This window comes from Coregonus lavaretus (genome assembly GCF_964263955.1).
Source record: "Coregonus lavaretus genome assembly, chromosome: 3".
Taxonomy (NCBI): Eukaryota; Metazoa; Chordata; class Actinopteri; order Salmoniformes; family Salmonidae; genus Coregonus; species Coregonus lavaretus.
This window is the reverse complement of record NC_139990.1, coordinates 27,232,649-27,252,048: the sequence shown is the minus strand read 5'-3', so window position 1 is coordinate 27,252,048 and position 19,400 is coordinate 27,232,649. Positions and strand designations below refer to the sequence as shown.

The window sequence follows — 19,400 nt, the reverse complement described above, 5'->3', positions numbered from 1 at the left end:
CTTATTAGTGCATATGCCATGCATATCCTAGAGTAATGTGAGTTAAGTGGCTGAGCCTAGCATTAGCACGTAGTGTTCCTAAATCCGGAACAGCAGGTAACTGCTTCTATTATTACCTCAGTAGAAGACCTATTCCAGACAGTGACCTAGTACTTTCTGTATAATAGTGTACCCTACTCAAGTAAAGAATAAAGTAATGCAAAATGCACCAGTCACTTCCATCAAATGGTAGAACTACCCATGAATATTGCATTGGGTCATAGAGGCATAATCCTTTTTAAGGTGTGAACACATAATGTGCATTGCTATAACATTATAAGGGGGAATCCATGCATGTTTATGACAAGTCTTTCAATGCATTATAAGTGCACCATAACGCATCATACCTGCTGGTTTTAAGTCAAATGTTACCACTTTGACCATACAATTTTGGCTGTCCCCTCTCTTTCGTTGTGTTTACATTGCACCATTGAGCGCCTATGTTTTCCTCTCCCTGTCTCTACATACCTTATGATATACGCAGCACAACACAACATATGGTTGCTAATGTGTTCAACAACAAGATGGCTGCCAAGGCTCTATGCTACTTGATGACATGATTTAACCTGGTCATGGACTACTGCCTGGAAATGTTTGGGAGCCAGGGGTGCTTGGCCCTGTGTATCTGAAGGTGCTGTGTGTCAAAGTGTGTGTGTATTTGTGATGCACTCCGACTCCATCCTGGCCAGAGGACACTTTGAGTCATCCTGCACTGTTGACTGAATAGAGGTCTGGCAGGTCTACTGCTGAAAGGCCTACATAGCGATGGCGACGATGCTTCTCTTTTGCCCTCAAGACATGGAATGGAGGAAGTGACGCAAATGGTGAGGAAAGGCTCCTTATGCCTTAACACTCACCCACGTCACATCTGGGAGCTTGTCGTTATCTCTGTCTTCATACGACCCAGATTTGATCATTTTTTGTTCAATGGTTCATATACTGTATACATCCATATGCTTTGTAGTTACGCCAAAAAAGGGGGCGGGTCCAAAGCCTGACCCAAAGCCTGAAATGAGTAATAGGTCAGCCATTACTATCTTACATTACAGTACCCTTTTGACCAACATACTCATTATATCAGTATATTTTGGCATAGCCATCAACAGGCTCTTGTAATGCCCTCAAGGACTAGCTGAACATTTCTCTTTCTTTGGATCTAAGACTACAAGACAACACAAAGTAAGAAATTGACCAAAGTCTACACATTGTCATTGTGAGGTGCAGTCCCTCAACACCGGACACCCTGTCTGCTTCATATGGGTGGGCTTACCCATTGACTGTAGATACCCCTGAGAATTCTCAATTTCCTGTTCAGGGGGGAGAATTTCCTGTGGCTGGTTCACAAGGGTCCTCTTTTAGCCTGTCCTCAAATTGTTATTATGGAGTGAAACGTGAGTCTCTGGACATTTCATTCAGATACAATTTCAGAGTTTTCATTTGCGAAGTGACTGGTCAGCAATTACCTTTGTTGTTAAAATGACTATTGCCATATTTGTTAGCCTCTTGGAGACAATATTGATGATGTGATTGGTTAATTCATTGATATATTGACGTTCAGAGTAATCACTGGCAAGAAGTGGTGATTTGGACAGTTGCCTAACCCTGGCTCAAAGAGTCACTGTGTGCCATGTTATAGAAAACCCTCTGTGTGGCCCCTGAACCCATGCAGTCCTGCAGTGTGCTCCTGTTCTGCTACACTGGTCAATATTGCTGCCTCTGTCATATAATAATGCTTCCACCAATGGTGGACTTTATGGTAGCCTTTGATGCATATTATTTTCTATTATGCTCTGTTTTATGTAGCCTACAGGGTACTGTTATTTATCTGTCACTGAGGGAAGGCATGCCTGAGAGATTTTGGGAACAGTTTGTGCAACAAATTGAAGTTATTTGCATATTTCCTTTTTTCTTATGATGATGTCATTTAGTGAATGGGGCAATGACTGGGAAGAAGGAAACAAGCATCTACTAATTTCCATCCAATTCATAATTAGCTGAAACACATGGACATGGTTGTCAAGGCAACTAATGACACTGCATTATCCTAGACTCTTCCCTCTCCATCTATTTCCCCATGAAACGCTGTAAAGCAGTGTCAATTTTCCCCCCATCACTCTGCTAGTGTTTTAGATTTTTTACATTCCACTGTTAATTGCAATGAGCTTTGTTGGGCACATAGAATAGACTAATTGTGCCATTTGAAGGTGTGTGCGTGTTCGCTCTTGGTGCATGCGTTTAAACCATTCCATTTCATCCCGGTTTGTGAACCAATGGTTCCGCGAAAGAAATATCTCATTGGGAATAAAGCGTGTAACCGATTGGTAGATACTTTTGCCCACTTAACAAATGGAAACGTGGACAAGTAGGCCTACCATATTGTCCAATCAATGAATGAGCACCGAGTGTGGCGGACCTTTGTGAAAGCAATCACTTTTTGCGAATTTCATCAACGCTGTGGAACCTCTATAGTAAAGGGTGAGCGCAATGACGATTATAGTCACCGCTAAAAGGAAATAGCAATATGTGATTATCTAAATTATATCAGAAAATATATTTTCAGACGCGCTCCCTCTCGTTTTTTTTTATTATTGTGCGATTTTCTATGTCTATTCGGAGAGAAACATGTCCTTCGAGACCAATTCATTTCATCCTCACCTGGAATTACAATGGAAAATGTAGGCATGATCAATTATTTTCCGGGAATCACAATAAAGATCCAACGTTGGTGAATGGACTATTAAGACAACCGGTAAAGCTACCTTTTGAACACTTTTTAATGAACAAATCTGATTACTGTTCTCCTGTTTGCATAACTTCAAAAGCTTGAAAACGGATTTCCACAGCCTCATTCGACTGGATAGATAAACACGACTCACGCAATTTAGGATGGAGGTTGATTATTAATTGAGTGCTAATTTTTCTCTTCTTGTAAAAAAATATATATTTTTGACCATATGACACATACCATTTTGGTGTAATTATTTAATATTTGAAAGAGACGAGCGCATCCGCGTATGAACCCCAATCTATGGCCTTTTATTGTGATGCTCAATTTATATTGCCATTATTGTGTTGGCATCAATCGGCAACAATTGATGTGCGGCAATATTTTTTTCCTTGTTTAATTTCAAAGAAACATGGTGACGGGCCTGACGACCGCATCTAAAAATAGATCATCTTAATACCCTTTGAATACAACCAGAGACACGCAGGTAAGTCGTTCCTTCATTTTGTTTCTGTTTAGTGCTGCAACATTGCCTAATGAAACGCGCACGTGAACAGGTCTCGCTCTTTGAGCCTCGACCACCATAACTACCCTCCCATTTTGTGTTTATCTTGTCCGTTTCCCCCATAAATGAAGTCACCTAGCAGCAATAGAAAATGGAAGTGTGTGAATTGGCCTATACACACAATTACTGTATGAATTGTTCCAACGTGAGCAACGCCACATGAATGCAAATGTCGACACACCAACCGTGCCATAATGCTCATGGTCAGCAAGCCTGCCTAACTTTAATGTGTATGGATATGGTTTTGCTTTGATAACATTGTCACATAGAGGCACCTGTTTGCTGCCCAAAACCTCAGCTGTGGGAGGCTTGTCCATATATAATCTCCCACAAATAGCCTATAGACTAAGCTCAATGAACGCTACATGATATGGCACATTAAGAAACAGCCACAATAGTTCAATAATGGTGCAATTAGCCTTATCAAAAATACTATGGCATTTCCCATTATTAAAGGTAATTATCATTCACTATCAAGGGAGTCAGTAATAGGTCTACGGTAATTAAGTTGCTTCCATAATTCATGATTTCTTGTCTTCAGAGGCCTATGCATGCTGACACCTAATTACAAAGGACACTGTTGCTCACTGTCCTAGTGCACTGCCTTTTGAACCAGCATGCTTCAGTCCAGAGAGAGATGGGGAGAAAAGGTGGGGGGGGGGGGGATAGAGGGGATGGAGGGGATGGATGGAGGGGATGGATGGAGGGGAGGGATGGAGGGGATGGATGGAGGGGATGAACAAGAGGAGCAGTGGGGTGGACAAACATCTGACACTGAGCAGCATGGGAGGAGGGTGAGATAGATGGAGAGATCCTTGGGAAAGGAGAAGAGGTGAAGCGAAGCCCATTGTACAACGAAGGGCATCGATAAGACAATAGACGGATATGTATGGATATAGAGAGAAAGTGGAGGACGGTGTTGCTCCTTCCCTTTCTCACTCTTCCTCTCGTTCAATGCTGCAGTGCTATTCTGAGAGAGCCTGCTCCAGCCCACTCGCTGGCAGAGAGAGAGCGGGAGGGAGGGAGGTGGGAGCGAGGGGGGGTCAGTGTAGTGCTGACACGCTGTGTGTCAGCATGTGCACTGTCTCTTTAAGATGTGTGCTCGTGGTAGGGGCCAGGCATATGCAGATGCTCAGGCAGCGTACATGTTCGGAATGCTCTGTTCCATATGCAACCGAACAGACTCATAACATCTCCCTATTTGTGGCTAGGACGAGTGGTGTGTCTGTCGAAACGATGTGTCTGCCTAGAAAGCATCACATTAGAGGAGATCAGCTGTTGTCAATACCTTCTTAATTGCTGCATCAAGGAAACGGAATGGAAAGGGCCCGAGGGCAGTCATTGATTTTAAAGGCACCCTTAACTTTTCAGCACAAGAGACTCCACTGTTAGGGCTTCCAACCAAGCTTTGCCTCCTTTTTTCCTCCTCCCATCTTGAAACAATACTCCCCTTCCGGGAAACCCCCCCACTCTGCTCACATCTGTGGCTTCTCCCCTCCTTTCTCCTCTTGAGGGATAGTCCTTACTATGAGACCTACTCTTCTCCCCTCCTTTCTCCTCTTGAGGGATAGTCCTTACTATGAGACCTACTCTTCTCCCCTCCTTTCTCCTCTTGAGGGATAGTCCTTACTATGAGACCTACTCTTCTCCCCTCCTTTCTCCTCTTGAGGGATAGTCCTTACTATGAGACCTACTCTTCTCCCTTCCTTTCTCCTCTTGAGGGATAGTCCTTACTATGAGACCTACTCTTCTCCCCTCCTTTCTCCTCTTGAGGGATAGTCCTTACTATGAGACCTACTCTTCTCCCCTCCTTTCTCCTCTTGAGGGATAGTCCTTACTATGAGACCTACTCTTCTCCCCTCCTTTCTCCTCTTGAGGGATAGTCCTTACTATGAGACCTACTCTTCTCCCCTCCTTTCTCCTCTTGAGGGATAGTCCTTACTATGAGACCTACTCTTCTCCCCTCCTTTCTCCTCTTGAGGGATAGTCCTTACTATGAGACCTACTCTTCTCCCCTCCTTTCTCCTTTTGAGGGATAGTCCTTACTATGAGACCTACTCTTCTCCCCTCCTTTCTCCTCTTGAGGGATAGTCCTTACTATGAGACCTACTCTTCTCCCCTCCTTTCTCCTCTTGAGGGATAGTCCTTACTATGAGACCTACTCTTCTCCCCTCCTTTCTCCTCTTGAGGGATAGTCCTTACTATGAGACCTACTCTTCTCCCCTCCTTTCTCCTCTTGAGGGATAGTCCTTACTATGAGACCTACTCTTCTCCCCTCCTTTCTCCTCTTGAGGGATAGTCCTTACTATGAGACCTACTCTTCTCCCCTCCTTTCTCCTCTTGAGGGATAGTCCTTACTATGAGACCTACTCTTCTCCCCTCCTTTCTCCTCTTGAGGGATAGTCCTTACTATGAGACCTACTCTTCTCCCCTCCTTTCTCCTCTTGAGGGATAGTCCTTACTATGAGACCTACTCTTCTCCCCTCCTTTCTCCTCTTGAGGGATAGTCCTTACTATGAGACCTACTCGTCTCTCTGTGTCATTACTATCCATATGGTGTCTCTCATCATCATGTCCCATCTAGCTGTTTTTGTTGAAGTCAAAACATGTCTATTCTCTCGAAGTTGATGTTAATGTAGTGTGATCTCGCAGGTCCTTACATAACGAAGGATTGTATGAGAATGTAGTCCTCAGGAGTCTATGACTGTGATATTCAAGGTCTGGTGTGAAAGGATGAGCTTTTCTGAATCGTATGATGTTACAGATTTGCTGACAGTATGACGATTAGAATAAATGAAATCGTTGGTTTTAAATGAATGCAATATGCATTGTCATTTTTACAACGTGGATATCTCGTAATCTGAAATATGAATCAATTTAGCTAAACAGAGTGAATGTTAGCACTAGTTAATTACTGCTTATATCAGTTATTAGCCAACTGTTTATGTAGGAGTAATCATGCATGCTTGTTCAGTGTTGGTATTACCAGTGCTTTTGTACACTGAGTGTACAAAACGTTAAAGACACCTTCCTAATATTAAGTTGCACCCCCCCTTTTGCCCTCAGAACAGCCTAAATTCGTCTGGGCATGGACTCTACAAGGTGTCAAAAGCGTTCTACATGGATGCTGGCCCATGTTGACTCCAATGCTTCCCACAGTTGTGTCAAGTTGGCTGGATGTCCTTTGGGTGGTGGACCGTTCTTGATACACACGGGAAACTGTTGAGCATGAAAAACCCAGCAGCTCCTGGCACCTACTACCATACCCCGTTCAAAGGCACTTAAAGATTTTGTCTTGCCCATTCACCCTCTGAATGGCACACACACAATCCATGTCTCAATTGTCTCAAGACTTTAAAATCCTTCTTTAACCTGTCTCCTCCCCTTCATCTACATTGAGTGGATTTAACAAGTGACATCAATAAGGGATCATAGCTTTCACCTGGATTCACCTGGTCAGTCTATGTCATGGAAAGAGCAGGTGTCATTAATGTTTTGCAACCTCAGTTTATGTCTTGTACCTAACTCTCCTAGAATAGAAACATGATGGCTAAACTGTGTAATAAGAAAGAGTCATCCATTTTTCTGCTTGCTCTCTTCTTCTTATTGCAGTGTCAATTTAGAATAAGTAAATTAGAAGACATTTGAAAAAAGCAAAGAACTGAAAGAACCTCAAACCTGGATTATGTCATCATGACTGTCTCGGCCAGGTGGAACAACTAGGGGGATGTTCTCCCCTGCTTTTGATCCAGAGGCTGTTTGCTAATTACAACAGACTTTCTACATCCCTTTTTTCTTTTTGGGGGTGATTTTGGACCTTCATTTGTACTGACTGTTTCTTTCTTCCCTGTTTTGTTTCAAGCGAGACCAAAACCAGTGCCATACAAACTGTGCAAAATAACAACAACGACGAAACTATCAAAAAGTCAAATGTATCATTCATATCTTATATTTCAGTTAGTGTCATCTTGAGTTCACACAGCGTTCACATTCAATATCAAAATAGTCATTTTGAATTAGTCTCCCTAACACATAAAATACACATTTCAGATCCCTATTATATCAAAATAGCATTGAAGCTCAAAGCATACATAAACTCATAACATTCTATCAATAAAAAAGTAGTTAAAACCACATTGTGGAGAGTTAGCCTAATGCCTGTAGAGAGGTGTTAAACGTACATTCATTGTCCTTCGTCAGTGTTAAAAAATCTTTCAGATTTGTATGAATAGTGCATTATTGGTTCATTATACTAATCATTAATGGTGGCCTGTATTTGTTTGTAGTGCATTAGCTGGAGCATGGTAAGCAGTGACAACTCACAAACTTGCTCAGGCTCTGACAGCTCGGCCCCAGATCGATCAATCGAACTAGGCTTTGACTGACTGAAGGGCAAGACAATTCACATATAACGTGATAAATTGACCTTGCTGCTATTCTGTCGCTACTTTGCTTATCTCCCTCAATGTCTACCTCAATTTTTTTATTTTTCTCTGTCAGAATCTCTCCAGCATTCTCCCATACAGCACATGTAGGCACGCCACATTTAACAATCTGAAAAGCCCCCCGTTTCCTTTTAACCCGAATGATATTCAAACCTTTGTGTTCTTATTTTTTTCCTCTCAAAACATGCAACACAGCCCCTCAGCGTATTGCTGTTGTCTGTCAAAGGAGATACACTTTAACACTTAAGCCATATTACACCAGTCATACTATGACCAAACATTTAGAACTATCATCTCACTATGTTTAAGATTTCTTTGCATCGACACCATCTCATATAGTGACTTTCAAATATAGCTTATATGATACTAGGATACCATTTACTACATTTTTCATAAGGAAATAGCCTATAAAGCTATTTATATTAGATTGTTCTACCTTTCTCTTTTAGGTCACAATTACCATGTATCTGTAGTCATCAGCCCAGGTTAGATTAGGCTGGAAAGTGACCATATCGTTGTGTACATTTTCTCCACATATTCTGCATTGAACGAATGAATCCAGACATTTTCATGTCTGTTCTGTGGGCGGAGCCGCGCTGTCCTGCCAGAACCGGGCCCAAGCCCACCTTCGTTCTATTCTGTTGGGCAGAGTTAAACTCAGAGCAGAGACACTCACGCAAGGGGATCAAACACACATAGATCCTTAGCCTCCTTTCGTCACTCCACCTCCCATCACCAGTCCTAATTCACCAAAACATTTTGTACTATCTCCGGCTGCCTTTATTCATTTTGTCCATCATTCCCTGTGTTATATCTTAGTTTTTCCTTTCTCACTAAGTTAGGTGTAAATTGTGTGGTCCCAGTCTGTCTCAACTATATATGCTGCTTGGTACATTTCTGCAGTACCCACTTTCACCGGACCTTGTGACAAGCTTTTGTGATTGGTCCTTGTCTCCTAGTACAAACCCTGTAGGCTTTCAACCACTGTATTTGAGTCAGAATTTAGAATCCCAAATCTCTCTGAATAATATTTCCTCAATTGACCACCCCACCTCTATTTCCTTTCTCTCAATATTCAAATAGTTTATTTGTGAACAAATAGAAAGTTCAGTGCAGAAGAAAGGACACTATCAAGCTAATACTGATAATAAACAGTGCCAAATCTGTTCTAGCACGTTTATTGACATGATGAATTAGAGACACCTAAAGCTGCCAACACAATTGTTTACAATTCAAACAAAGTTTTACGTAAAGGTTTGCAGGTCAAATACCTACAACAGAAAACTGAAGTGCCAATTCCAAGTGATAATACAATTAAGCATAGGTACTCAAATAAAGAAAATGAAGTTTACATACAACGCTTAATGTTTACAGACTACACCTGCCCTTCAAAGAGGATTTGCTAGCTACATTATTCATAACTTTGTGCCATAGTTCAAAAGACTCCGAAGGGTTCGAAACGTTTACACATTGATTTTGTTTACAAGATAATGCTGCCTATCATAAAGAAAGACAACCCATACTTGCCATTTTAGTGAGTTCTGCACAGTAGAGACCACAAAATTATCATTACTCTTACCATTCCATAAAATAACACTTTATTGATTGGTGTTTACAATATATACATTTTCCAGCATCCTTATCATCTGTTTTGTTTTTGTGTGCTAAGTTGAAGTTGTCGAGACAAACTTAAAATAGTCCTTTCACAAGTATAGCCATAATATAGGCCAGTACATGCTAAGGCCTAAAACATAGAAATATAGAAAACCTCAATGTTTACATAAGCTGCTTACGAACGGGAATGGATTTGTATTGAGAGCTTGAGAGATATGTTTACATAAATACATACAAGTTACATGCCACACATATTGCTTGAACAAACAAAAAAATCACTCATAAACAAAGTAAAAACATCCACACTAGTTCTGTACATGGAAGCACTAACAAAGGATTAGTTCACCGTATTCAAGTTGAAACCTTGAGTAGAAGCTTTTTATATTTTTACGCTTACACGTAAGTGAAATTCAAAGAAGATAGAACACTATCCCTCTTGGAAGAGGACCTTGATATTTGAACACCCGGCAGGCCTTTAATTTTTTTTACATTGTCTCAGAAACGCTGAAAAATGAGGCCTAGAACCTACAGAAGGATGTTCAGCAACTCCCTCATATTTGTCCTTGTGTCCGGCCTCGTCCTTTCCGCCGTGACCATCACCACAGAGCGCCACTTATCCAACGGCGGCCCCAGCGGCACCACTCTGTTCCTCCTCACCGGCTTTGGGAACAAACCAATGCCACTGCCTCCGGGGGGGCCGAAGGTGGCGCCTAAAGCGGCTGAAATGGAGGACGCTCAGGACAGTGAGCCGAAAGAACCCGAAATGCTCCCCAAGCCCCTCCCCCAGATCAAGCTCCCTCAGAACATGACGGCAGCTGACGCCCTCAAACCCCCTCTGGGTGCCGCCCAGGTGGCTCCACCCCCCCGGCGCCTGGTGGATGTGGACATGTGCCGGGCCTACTACGACGTCATGGGCCAGTTAGACAGCACTTTCAACTGCTCCAAGGGCACCTACATCTACTGCTGCGGCACCTGCCACTACCGCTACTGTTGTGATCACCAGCGTAGCCGCCTGGACCAGGAGTCGTGCAACAACTACAACTCGCCTGGGTGGCTCGACACACCGCAGCCGAACCCCCCGCCCTCGGGGAACCGGGGTGATCCAGACTCAGAGCAGCTACAGCAGCAGAGCAACAGCACGGCGTACGTGATCGGAGGGGTGATCTCCTTCACCCTAGTGGTGGCAGTGGGCATCAAGGTGGCCTTCCACAAGATATCCCGACGACCCCGGAACAGAGACATCAACATGCCCAGGTGAGAAAGGAATGGAGAATTCAACAGTGTCTGAAAAGGCTGTATGGGTGTATGTGGGTCTGTCAGTGGGTTGTAGTCTTTGAAATTCAGCACGTTACTAAGTTTTACTGAGGTCACAAGCCACAGACTAAAGGGGTGATGAAACTGAACCACAATCAATGAACAAATAACACATTTACATTGGTGGCAAATTAAATTGAATACTCTATTTTTGAAAGGAAAGTAGTTTGTTCTACTCTCTCGCCCTTGTCCATCTTTTTTCATTCCCCGCCTCTCCCCTCGTCTCTCCTCCTTCTCCCAGAGCCCTGGTGGACATCCTACGCAGCCAGGCCAGCCCAGTCCAACAGGGGGAGAGGAACAACAGCACCGTCCTGACCACCGCCACCACAGGCGGCAGCCTCGGTCGTCCCCCCAAGAACCTCTACACCCCGGTGCTCCAGAGCAAAGACAACCGCAGTGAGTGACGCAACAAAAAGCATGGGACGATAACGTTGTAATAACAATGTTATAACACTGTTAGTATAATAACTCTTATAACGCTGTTATTACATTGTAATAGCACAGTAATACCCTGTTTTCAGATATATGAACCATTACAGTGATGATGGTGGACAGCGGTGGTGAACGCAATAGCCTAGTAATGCTGACTGTATGGAGTCGCGATCAACATGCTCGCACTCTAAACACGCTCATGTAATCCCACAGCGCACACACAACACAATGCTCATGCTCACACATACACGCACAAGTGGCTATACCATCAGTGTTCGCTGTGCTCTCTTGCAGTTGGCAACTTGCACCACAATTTTATCCAGGTGTCTGGTTCCAGCCCCAAACACTCGGCTACTAAGGGTAAGCCTAACTAGATAACACAGGCAGCGGGTGTGTGAGTTGGCATCATGACACATCTGTCTGGTGTTGTACATGTACCATTAGGTGTGTTTCCTTAACACAGTCGCTGCATCAGTGCTCCCACTCACTCTGTGTGTGTCTCCCTCGTAAGTGTCTCAGTATGCACTATGTACTGTATCCGTTTGTACTGTAAGTGTGCTTACTTACACTGTGGGCCTTGGTTTGAGTGAAGTCAGTGACCGAAGCCTGTGTGTGTTACTCCACAGTGGTCAATGTCTCCCGTGTGCTCCCTCAGTGGTTATAAAGACATTATTGGCCGTCATTGCCCATTATTGTACATGGTCAATGGCCAAAGTGTCAGACAATCATCTTGGCTTGTTTTATATGTTACCTCAAAGGACCTTCATACTAGTCACCTTAGAATGACTTGAAAATGTACAAATTACAAATGGCAGCAATTCTCTAAGACTAATAATGTGTGAGGAATTGGCACGTTTCGTCAATATATATGCACCTTTAAGGGCAGTTTAAATGTACTTATACATGTTGGCCCATTATAAATGTAGCTACCTACCAAATATGTGTTAGGTCCTTGTAAATGTATATATGTGTGTGTATGTATATATATATATATATATATATATTACCGTTCAAAAGTTTGGGGTCACTTAGAAATGTCCTTGTTTTCGAAAGAAAATCAATTTTTTGTCCATTAAAATAACATCAAATTGATCAGAAATACAGTGTAGACATTGTTAATGTTGTAAATGGCTATTGTAGCTGGAAACGGCTGATTTTTTAATGGAATATCTACATAGGCATACAGAGGCCCATTATCAGCAACCATCAGTCCTGTGTTCCAATGGCACGTTGTGTTTGCTAATCCAAGTTTATCATTTTAAAAGGCTAATTGATCATTAGAAAACCCTTTTGCAATTATGTTAGCACAGCTGAAAACTGTTGTGCTGATTAAAGAAGCAATAAAACTGGTCTTCTTGAGACTAGTTGAGTATCTGGAGCATCAGCAATTGTGGGTTCGATTACAGGCTCAAAATGGTCACAAACAAATAACTTTCTTCTGAAACTCGTCAGTCTATTCTTGTTCTGAGAAATGAAGGCTATTCCATGTGAGAAATTGCCAAGAAACTGAAGATCTCTTACAACGCTGTGTACTTCTCCCTTCACAGAACAGTGCAAACTGGCTCTAACCATAATAGAAAAAGGAATGGGAGGCCCCGGTGCACAACTGAGCAAGAGGACAAATACATTAGTGTCTAGTTTGAGAAACAGATGCCTCACAGGTCCTCAACTGGCAGCTTCATTAAATAGTAATAAAATAAAAGATTAAGATGGGCAGTCTGAGCTTTTCCGGAATGACTGACCTTCATGTCTTAAAGTAATGATGGACTGTTGTTTCTCTTTGCTTATTTGAGCTGTTCTTGCCATCATATGGACTTGGTCTTTTACCAAATAGGGCTATCTTCTGTATACCACCCCTACCTTGTCACAACACAACTGATTGGCTCAAACGCATTAAGAAGGAAAGAAATTCCACAAATTCACTTTTAACAAGGCACACCTGTTAATTTAAATGCATTCCAGGTGACTACCTCATGAAGCTGGTTGAGAGAATGCCAAGAGTGTGCAAAGATGTCATCAAGACAAAGGGTGGCTACTTTGAAGAATCTCAAAAAGTTTAACACTTTTTTGGTTACTACATGATTCCATATGTGTTATTTCATAGTTTTGATGTCTTCACTATTATTCTACAGTGTAGAAAATAGTACAAATAAGGAAAAACCCTTGAATGAGTAGGTGTGTCCAAACTTTTGACTGGTACTGTATATATATATATATATATACACACTGTAAATATATATGTGTATGTATGTGTTAGGTCCTTATAAACATACTCAAATATATTATGTTAATAAACATGTTACAGTGAGGGGAAAAAGTTTTGTACGTTTGCCCACTGACAAAGACATGATCAGTCTATAATTTTAATGGTAGGTTTATTTGAACAGTGAGAGACAGAATAACAACATGTCAAAAATGTTATAAATTGATTTGCATTTTAATGAGGGAAATAAGTATTTGACCCCTCTGCAAAACATGACTTAGTACTTGGTGGCAAAACCCTTGTTGGCAATCACAGAGGTCAGACGTTTCTTGTAGTTGGCCACCAGGTTTGCACACATCTCAGGAGGGATTTTGTCCCATTCCTCTTTGCAGATCTTCTCCAAGTCATTAAGGTTTCGAGGCTGACGTTTGGCAACATGAACCTTCAGCTCCCTCCACAGATTTTCCATGGGATTAAGGTCTGGAGACTGGCTAGGCTACTCCAGGACCTTTAATGTGCTTCTTCTTGAGCCACTCCTTTGTTGCCTTGGCCGTGTGTTTTGGGTCATTGTCATGCTGGAATATCCATCCATGACCCATTTTCAATGCCCTGGCTGAGGGAAGGAGGTTCTCACCCAAGATTTGACGGTACATGGCCCCGTCCATCGTCCCTTTGATGCGGTGAAGTTGTCATGTCCCCTTAGCAGAAAAACACCCCCAAAGCATAATGTTTCCACCTCCATGTTTGACGGTGGGGATGGTGTTCTTGGGGTCATAGGCAGCATTCCTCCTCCTCCAAACACGGCGAGTTGAGTTGATGCCAAAGAGCTCGATTTTGGTCTCAACTGACCACAACACTTTCACCCAGTTCTCCTCTGAATCATTCAGATGTTCATTGACAAACTTCAGACGGCCCTGTATATGTGCTTTCTTGAGCAGGAGGACCTTGCGGGCGCTGCAGGATTTCAGTCCTTCACGGTGTAGTTACCAATTGTTTTCTTGGTGACTATGGTCCCAGCTGCCTTAAGATCATTGACAAGATCCTCCTGTGTAGTTCTGGGCTGATTCCTCATGATCATTGCAACTCCACGAGGTGAGAGCTTGCATGGAGCCCCAGGCTGAGGGAGATTGACAGTTATTTTGTGTTTCTTCCATTTGCGAATAATCGCACCAACTGTTGTCACCTTCTCACCAAGCTGCTTGGCGATGGTCTTGTAGCCCATTCCAGCCTTGTGTAGGTCTACAATCTTGTCCCTGACATCCTTGGAGAGCTCTTTGGTCTTGGCCATGGTGGAGAGTTTGGAATCTGATTGATTGATTGCTTCTGTGGACAGGTGTCTTTTATACAGGTAACAAACTGAGATTAGGAGCACTCCCTTTAAGAGTGTGCTCCTAATCTCAGCTCGTTACCTGTATAAAAGACCCCTGGGAGCCAGAAATCTTTCTGATTGAGAGGGGGTCAAATACTTATTTCCCTCATTAAAATGCATATGAATTTATAAAATTTTTGACATGCGTTTTTCTGGATTTTTGTTGTTGTTATTCTGTCTCTCACTGTTCAAATAAACCTACCATTAAAATTATAGACTGATCATTTCTTTGTCAGTGGGATATGTACAAAATCAGCAGGGGATCAAATACTTTTTTCCCTCACTGTAGGTCATTCTAAATGTAGCCCTATGTGTTAGGGCCCTGGTTAATGCTCCCGTAAATGTCCTCCTCTCTTCCTCCTCTTCCTTCTCCAGAGCGCGTGCCCCGCATGAACAACACCCAGCTGGCCTCCACGGGGACCCTCCTCACCAGCAAGCACAACAACAGCTCCGGCCTGTACCCGCACCCCCCTTTCTCGCACTCCTTCCACAATCTGGCCCAGCTTCCCCCCTCCTATGAGGCGGCCATGAAACCTGAGATCAACCGCTACAGCTCCCTGAAGAGGCTCGGTGAGCAGGGGAGCGGTGGGGGAGGGGCCATGGGGCGGGGGCCGGAGAGAGGGCTGGATGTCTGGGTGGCAGCCGCTGCTGGGAGGAAGGCGACTGGAGGTGGGGGGAAGGAACTGGTGGTGGTGGTTAGAGAGAGAGAGCTCCAGAGATGTGAGTGTGTGTGGAAGAAGCAATAACAGGCGAGAAGCAGCGGCCGATGATGTGTGTCAGATGTATTCTCTTTTGATGTGCCTTAATGTAGGCTTCTATAGTCTATAGAATGGGCGTTGATAAAGGCTTGTTTGTCTAGAGTGGGTGCCCCAGAAAACTATATAATATGGAGGATGTACAGGGGGATTGTAGAATAAACAGAGAGAGAGCAACCAACGGTTGGCTAATGGTCACATTTAAATTGGCTCTCAGGGTGCTCAGTCCAGGGAAAGTCTTTAAAGATTAAATACTTCTTAGGGCAAGAAATGTTGAACACTTTGTTTCACCTAATAATGAATGAATTTCACGAACTGTTATTTCTAAATTTCTTTCTTTCATCCTCCCTCTTTTTTTACCACTCACAAAAAAAACAGAGAAAGATCTGGATGAATACTCTGGCTACTACTCATCGAAGCGACGACCTAACAACGCCCCTCTGTCTTTCCACTCCTCCCAGCACCACCTCCACTGGGGCGGTGACTACACTCTCGGAGCCAGGGGCACCCCATCCCTCCACTCCTCCCGGCCATGTATCCATGTGCCCACATCCACCCCCAACCCATACCCTCTGCCAGCCCAGTCGTCGGGGTACCAGGTTGCCTTCGACAAGCCCCCACGGAGGGTCATGTCCCAGGACCAGCTCCTGGCGCTCAGTGAGGGCAACACCCTCTCCAGACTCTCCAAGAACCAGCAGCACCAGTACTACAAGGGTATGACCACCAGCAAGAGCTCCACCTCACAGATGCTTCGCAAGTCCCACGAGAGACTCCTAGTCTCGCCCGACTGTCTGGAGGAGAGGATGGGGGGCATGGGCATGCCAGGGGTGGGCAGTATGGTAGGTATGAGCGGGATGGGGGGCATGGGTGACTTTGGGGGGATGGGGGTCCAGACAATGGGACACCTCAGCCACAAGGCCCAATCACAGCAGAACGTCTGCATCACACCCTCGCTGGACCGTCATCACATGATCAAGATGAACTCCCACCCCACATCGGGCCACGAGCTGGAGAGGAGTGTGGCGGGCCACCCGGTAGAAAACTGGGGGGACCCTCATGGGCACGGACCAGGGGCCGGGGTAGGGCCAGGGAGCGGGGCGGGGACCATCGGGGGCCACAACGCGCGGAGGATGGCATTCACCACCAAGAGGCAGAACACCATCGAACAGCTCCAATATATCCCTGGGGGCGGAGGAGGGGGCCAGACATTGAGGACGGCTAGTAAGAACGAGGTGACTGTGTGAGAGAGTAAAGCCGACGGAGAAGGAGAGATGAAGGTCGTGTTGAGAATGTTCAAGCTGAAAGTGTTCACACAGAAAGAAAAGGGAGAGGAAGGAAAGGTCAATTGGGGCAAGAAAGATGAATAGAAGGAGAAACGAGAGAGACATGGGCAAGCTGATGAGAGAGGAGGATATGACGAAGATACTACGTCCCAACAAGAATGAAAGACGTGAGAGAAGAGTGGATGCCATTGTTAACTGTTGCCAGGAAACACAGAAAAGGGCAATGATAGAAAGAAACCATTGAGAAAATTGAATTATTAGAGGGAATTTTGAATGAAGCCTATTGATTTGATTCATGTTATTGTGAGTCTTGGAAAAGAGAATATTCAGCCATATTGTTGAGGAGGGAGAAAGAAAAAGGGGCCATGTATAGAGCAAAAAATGCATAATTTCAAGAAGTTTTTTGTGCAATTGAAACATTATCCTAGGACATGATGACTTTTACTAGTGGATTAATTGAATAAATGGTTATTGAGTTTCTTGTTGTGAAGCATCTAGCTGCTCTGACAGAGAGAACAAACCTGTCTTTGAATCTGAACAGACACTGAGATGTCAATGGAATGCCGAACAATGTGATGGTGGTTTGACTTTTGTAAAAAATACGAGACTGTAAATTGTTGTTTTTTGGAAAGGAATAAAGCCCTGTTAGACAGTATGTATATTCTGGGGGGGGTGTATCACACTGCTATAGCCTGATGACTTAATGGCTGACACTGAGTGAACGTTTGAGTTGCCCATTATCACTTTCCTAATTTGTGATTGGACGACTTGAAAATAGACACATTTGGATTACAGTTGCTAGCTACCACAATCTCACACTACAGCCATAACTTAGTCTGCTAACATTTTGTATAAGGTCATGTAAGGGTTGAACCTCTTGATTATGGCTGGATTTATTCAGTTATTATTAGCATGATTTGACACAAATATAACTTTGCTGCATGACCTTTGCACCCTCGCCTGATTGGCTGGCTGGTCGATGTGACGGCTGTCACTCCCATAGAGACCGAAGTCTCTAATGAGCATTTTCACAGCTCTGAGGTCAGTTTCCAAACTGTGGAGCTGATTCCAGTTACGTTTATAGTCACACAGAAATGCTTCAACACTGTTATTCGACACACAATGTCAGTCATGTTTTTAAGGAGTTAAAGACCACCTGAAAGAAGAAAACGAAACACATAAGATGAGAATGAAAGCTCATTGAAGTTGTGTTAATTTTGAGGGACACTGACATACAGAGAGTTTACCTCTTGGCTAATGCAAGGGCTTTGTTTACCTGCCCATGGGTCTGTCCCTTAAAACAATCCCCAAAACCAATCAAGCTCCTGCTCCATTGATAATCCTTTCTGAGCTGTTTACCACAGATTGTGAGGTAATACATTGATTTGTTAGTAGTTAATATACCAATCACTACTCACAGACTTCTCTGAATTCCACATGACTGTTTCTGAAACTCAAGCCATTCAGAATATTTGGAGGGTGGGAAAGGGAGAACAGAAGACAATGGACACTTAACACCAAGGGCTATTCTGAAAACTCTTTATGTGTTGTCTGTGGTCTGTACTATGTTGGCTTTTTCATTTTTCTGTGTCAATATTGGAGACAGTTTGTGCAACACTGCAGAAATGACTGACACATTTTGTAAGTGTGAAGAAAACAGAGTAAATTCTGCAAAGCTACTTTGTGCCCTCGTGAGGTTGACATTGAGTGTGACAAAAAGCCATCATATTATCGTTTTTTTACATTGCAGGGGTGGAGGTGGACATAATGTCGTATTTTGTACATTTGCAAAAGTTTATTTTTTCGTGCGTTTGACAGGTTATAAGATGGAAGATGTGGTCGTTACTGGACATTTTTGAAAGGGTTGAACTCTCCACTTTGATTTAAGGGATTACTAAATCTTTGTATAGTGTTTGTGTGTTTATGGTCATGGTAATGATTACTATAGATTTACTCTTTGATTATTATTATCATCACCATGATTATTAGTTCCCCTATTTTTATTTTATTCTCTGTGAAGCTCAATGTTTCCTGGATTTTGAATATTCAACTTTCTAATGGATTTTAACCTTTGTATTCTTGACAAAAAAAAGGAGATGCAATCAAAGTAAAAAGACAAACCGCATGAAGATGTCAAAGCCAGTGTTTATGATGTCATAGTGCTGACTTATGATGTCATGGCGTGTATATGTAATGTACATGCGTCTGTATTTGTGTGCCCATGTGTGTATTTTAATGTCATTTCAGGAATGCTGAATCTCACATTTGATCTGACTTGGGATATTACAAGTAAGACAATTGTGTTTTTCAGAGAATCCACAAACTATTTAAAACCCAAGGCTATATTATTACTCATATTGGCTTTTTGGATTCAAAAGCCTAGTATCACAAAGGACATCAATCACAGCTTTCCTTGTTAAGCTACATTCACCAAAGCAAATGTAACAAAAACAAATTTTCTCACATTTCAAGGTGTAGAGCAAAAGCTATAAAATTCCATTGTTTACATTTTTTGTAAAAATGTATGCATTTCGTTATAAGATTACATTTATGTGACCGGAATTTCACTCTTTTCAAGAACTTTACTATTTATTGTAAAGAATTAGGATTTTGCTAGAATAGTTTGGAGAATGTATTGTGACTTGCCATGATTATG

At 43.0% G+C, this 19,400-nt stretch overlaps 1 protein-coding gene across 1 annotated transcript; it reads left to right on the top strand.

Moving 5' to 3' along the window:
* Positions 1-9,899: 9,899 nt before the first annotated feature.
* LOC311111361 (protein shisa-7-like) lies at positions 9,900-16,705 on the top strand (the record flags this gene model as incomplete). Its single annotated transcript, XM_084154078.1, has 5 exons — positions 9,900-10,642; positions 10,944-11,098; positions 11,429-11,494; positions 15,082-15,276; positions 15,840-16,705. The coding sequence occupies 5 exons, from the start codon at positions 9,900-9,902 to the stop codon at positions 16,703-16,705; spliced, it is 2,025 nt and encodes a 674-aa protein (XP_084010204.1).
* Between the last annotated feature and the right edge of the window lie 2,695 nt (positions 16,706-19,400).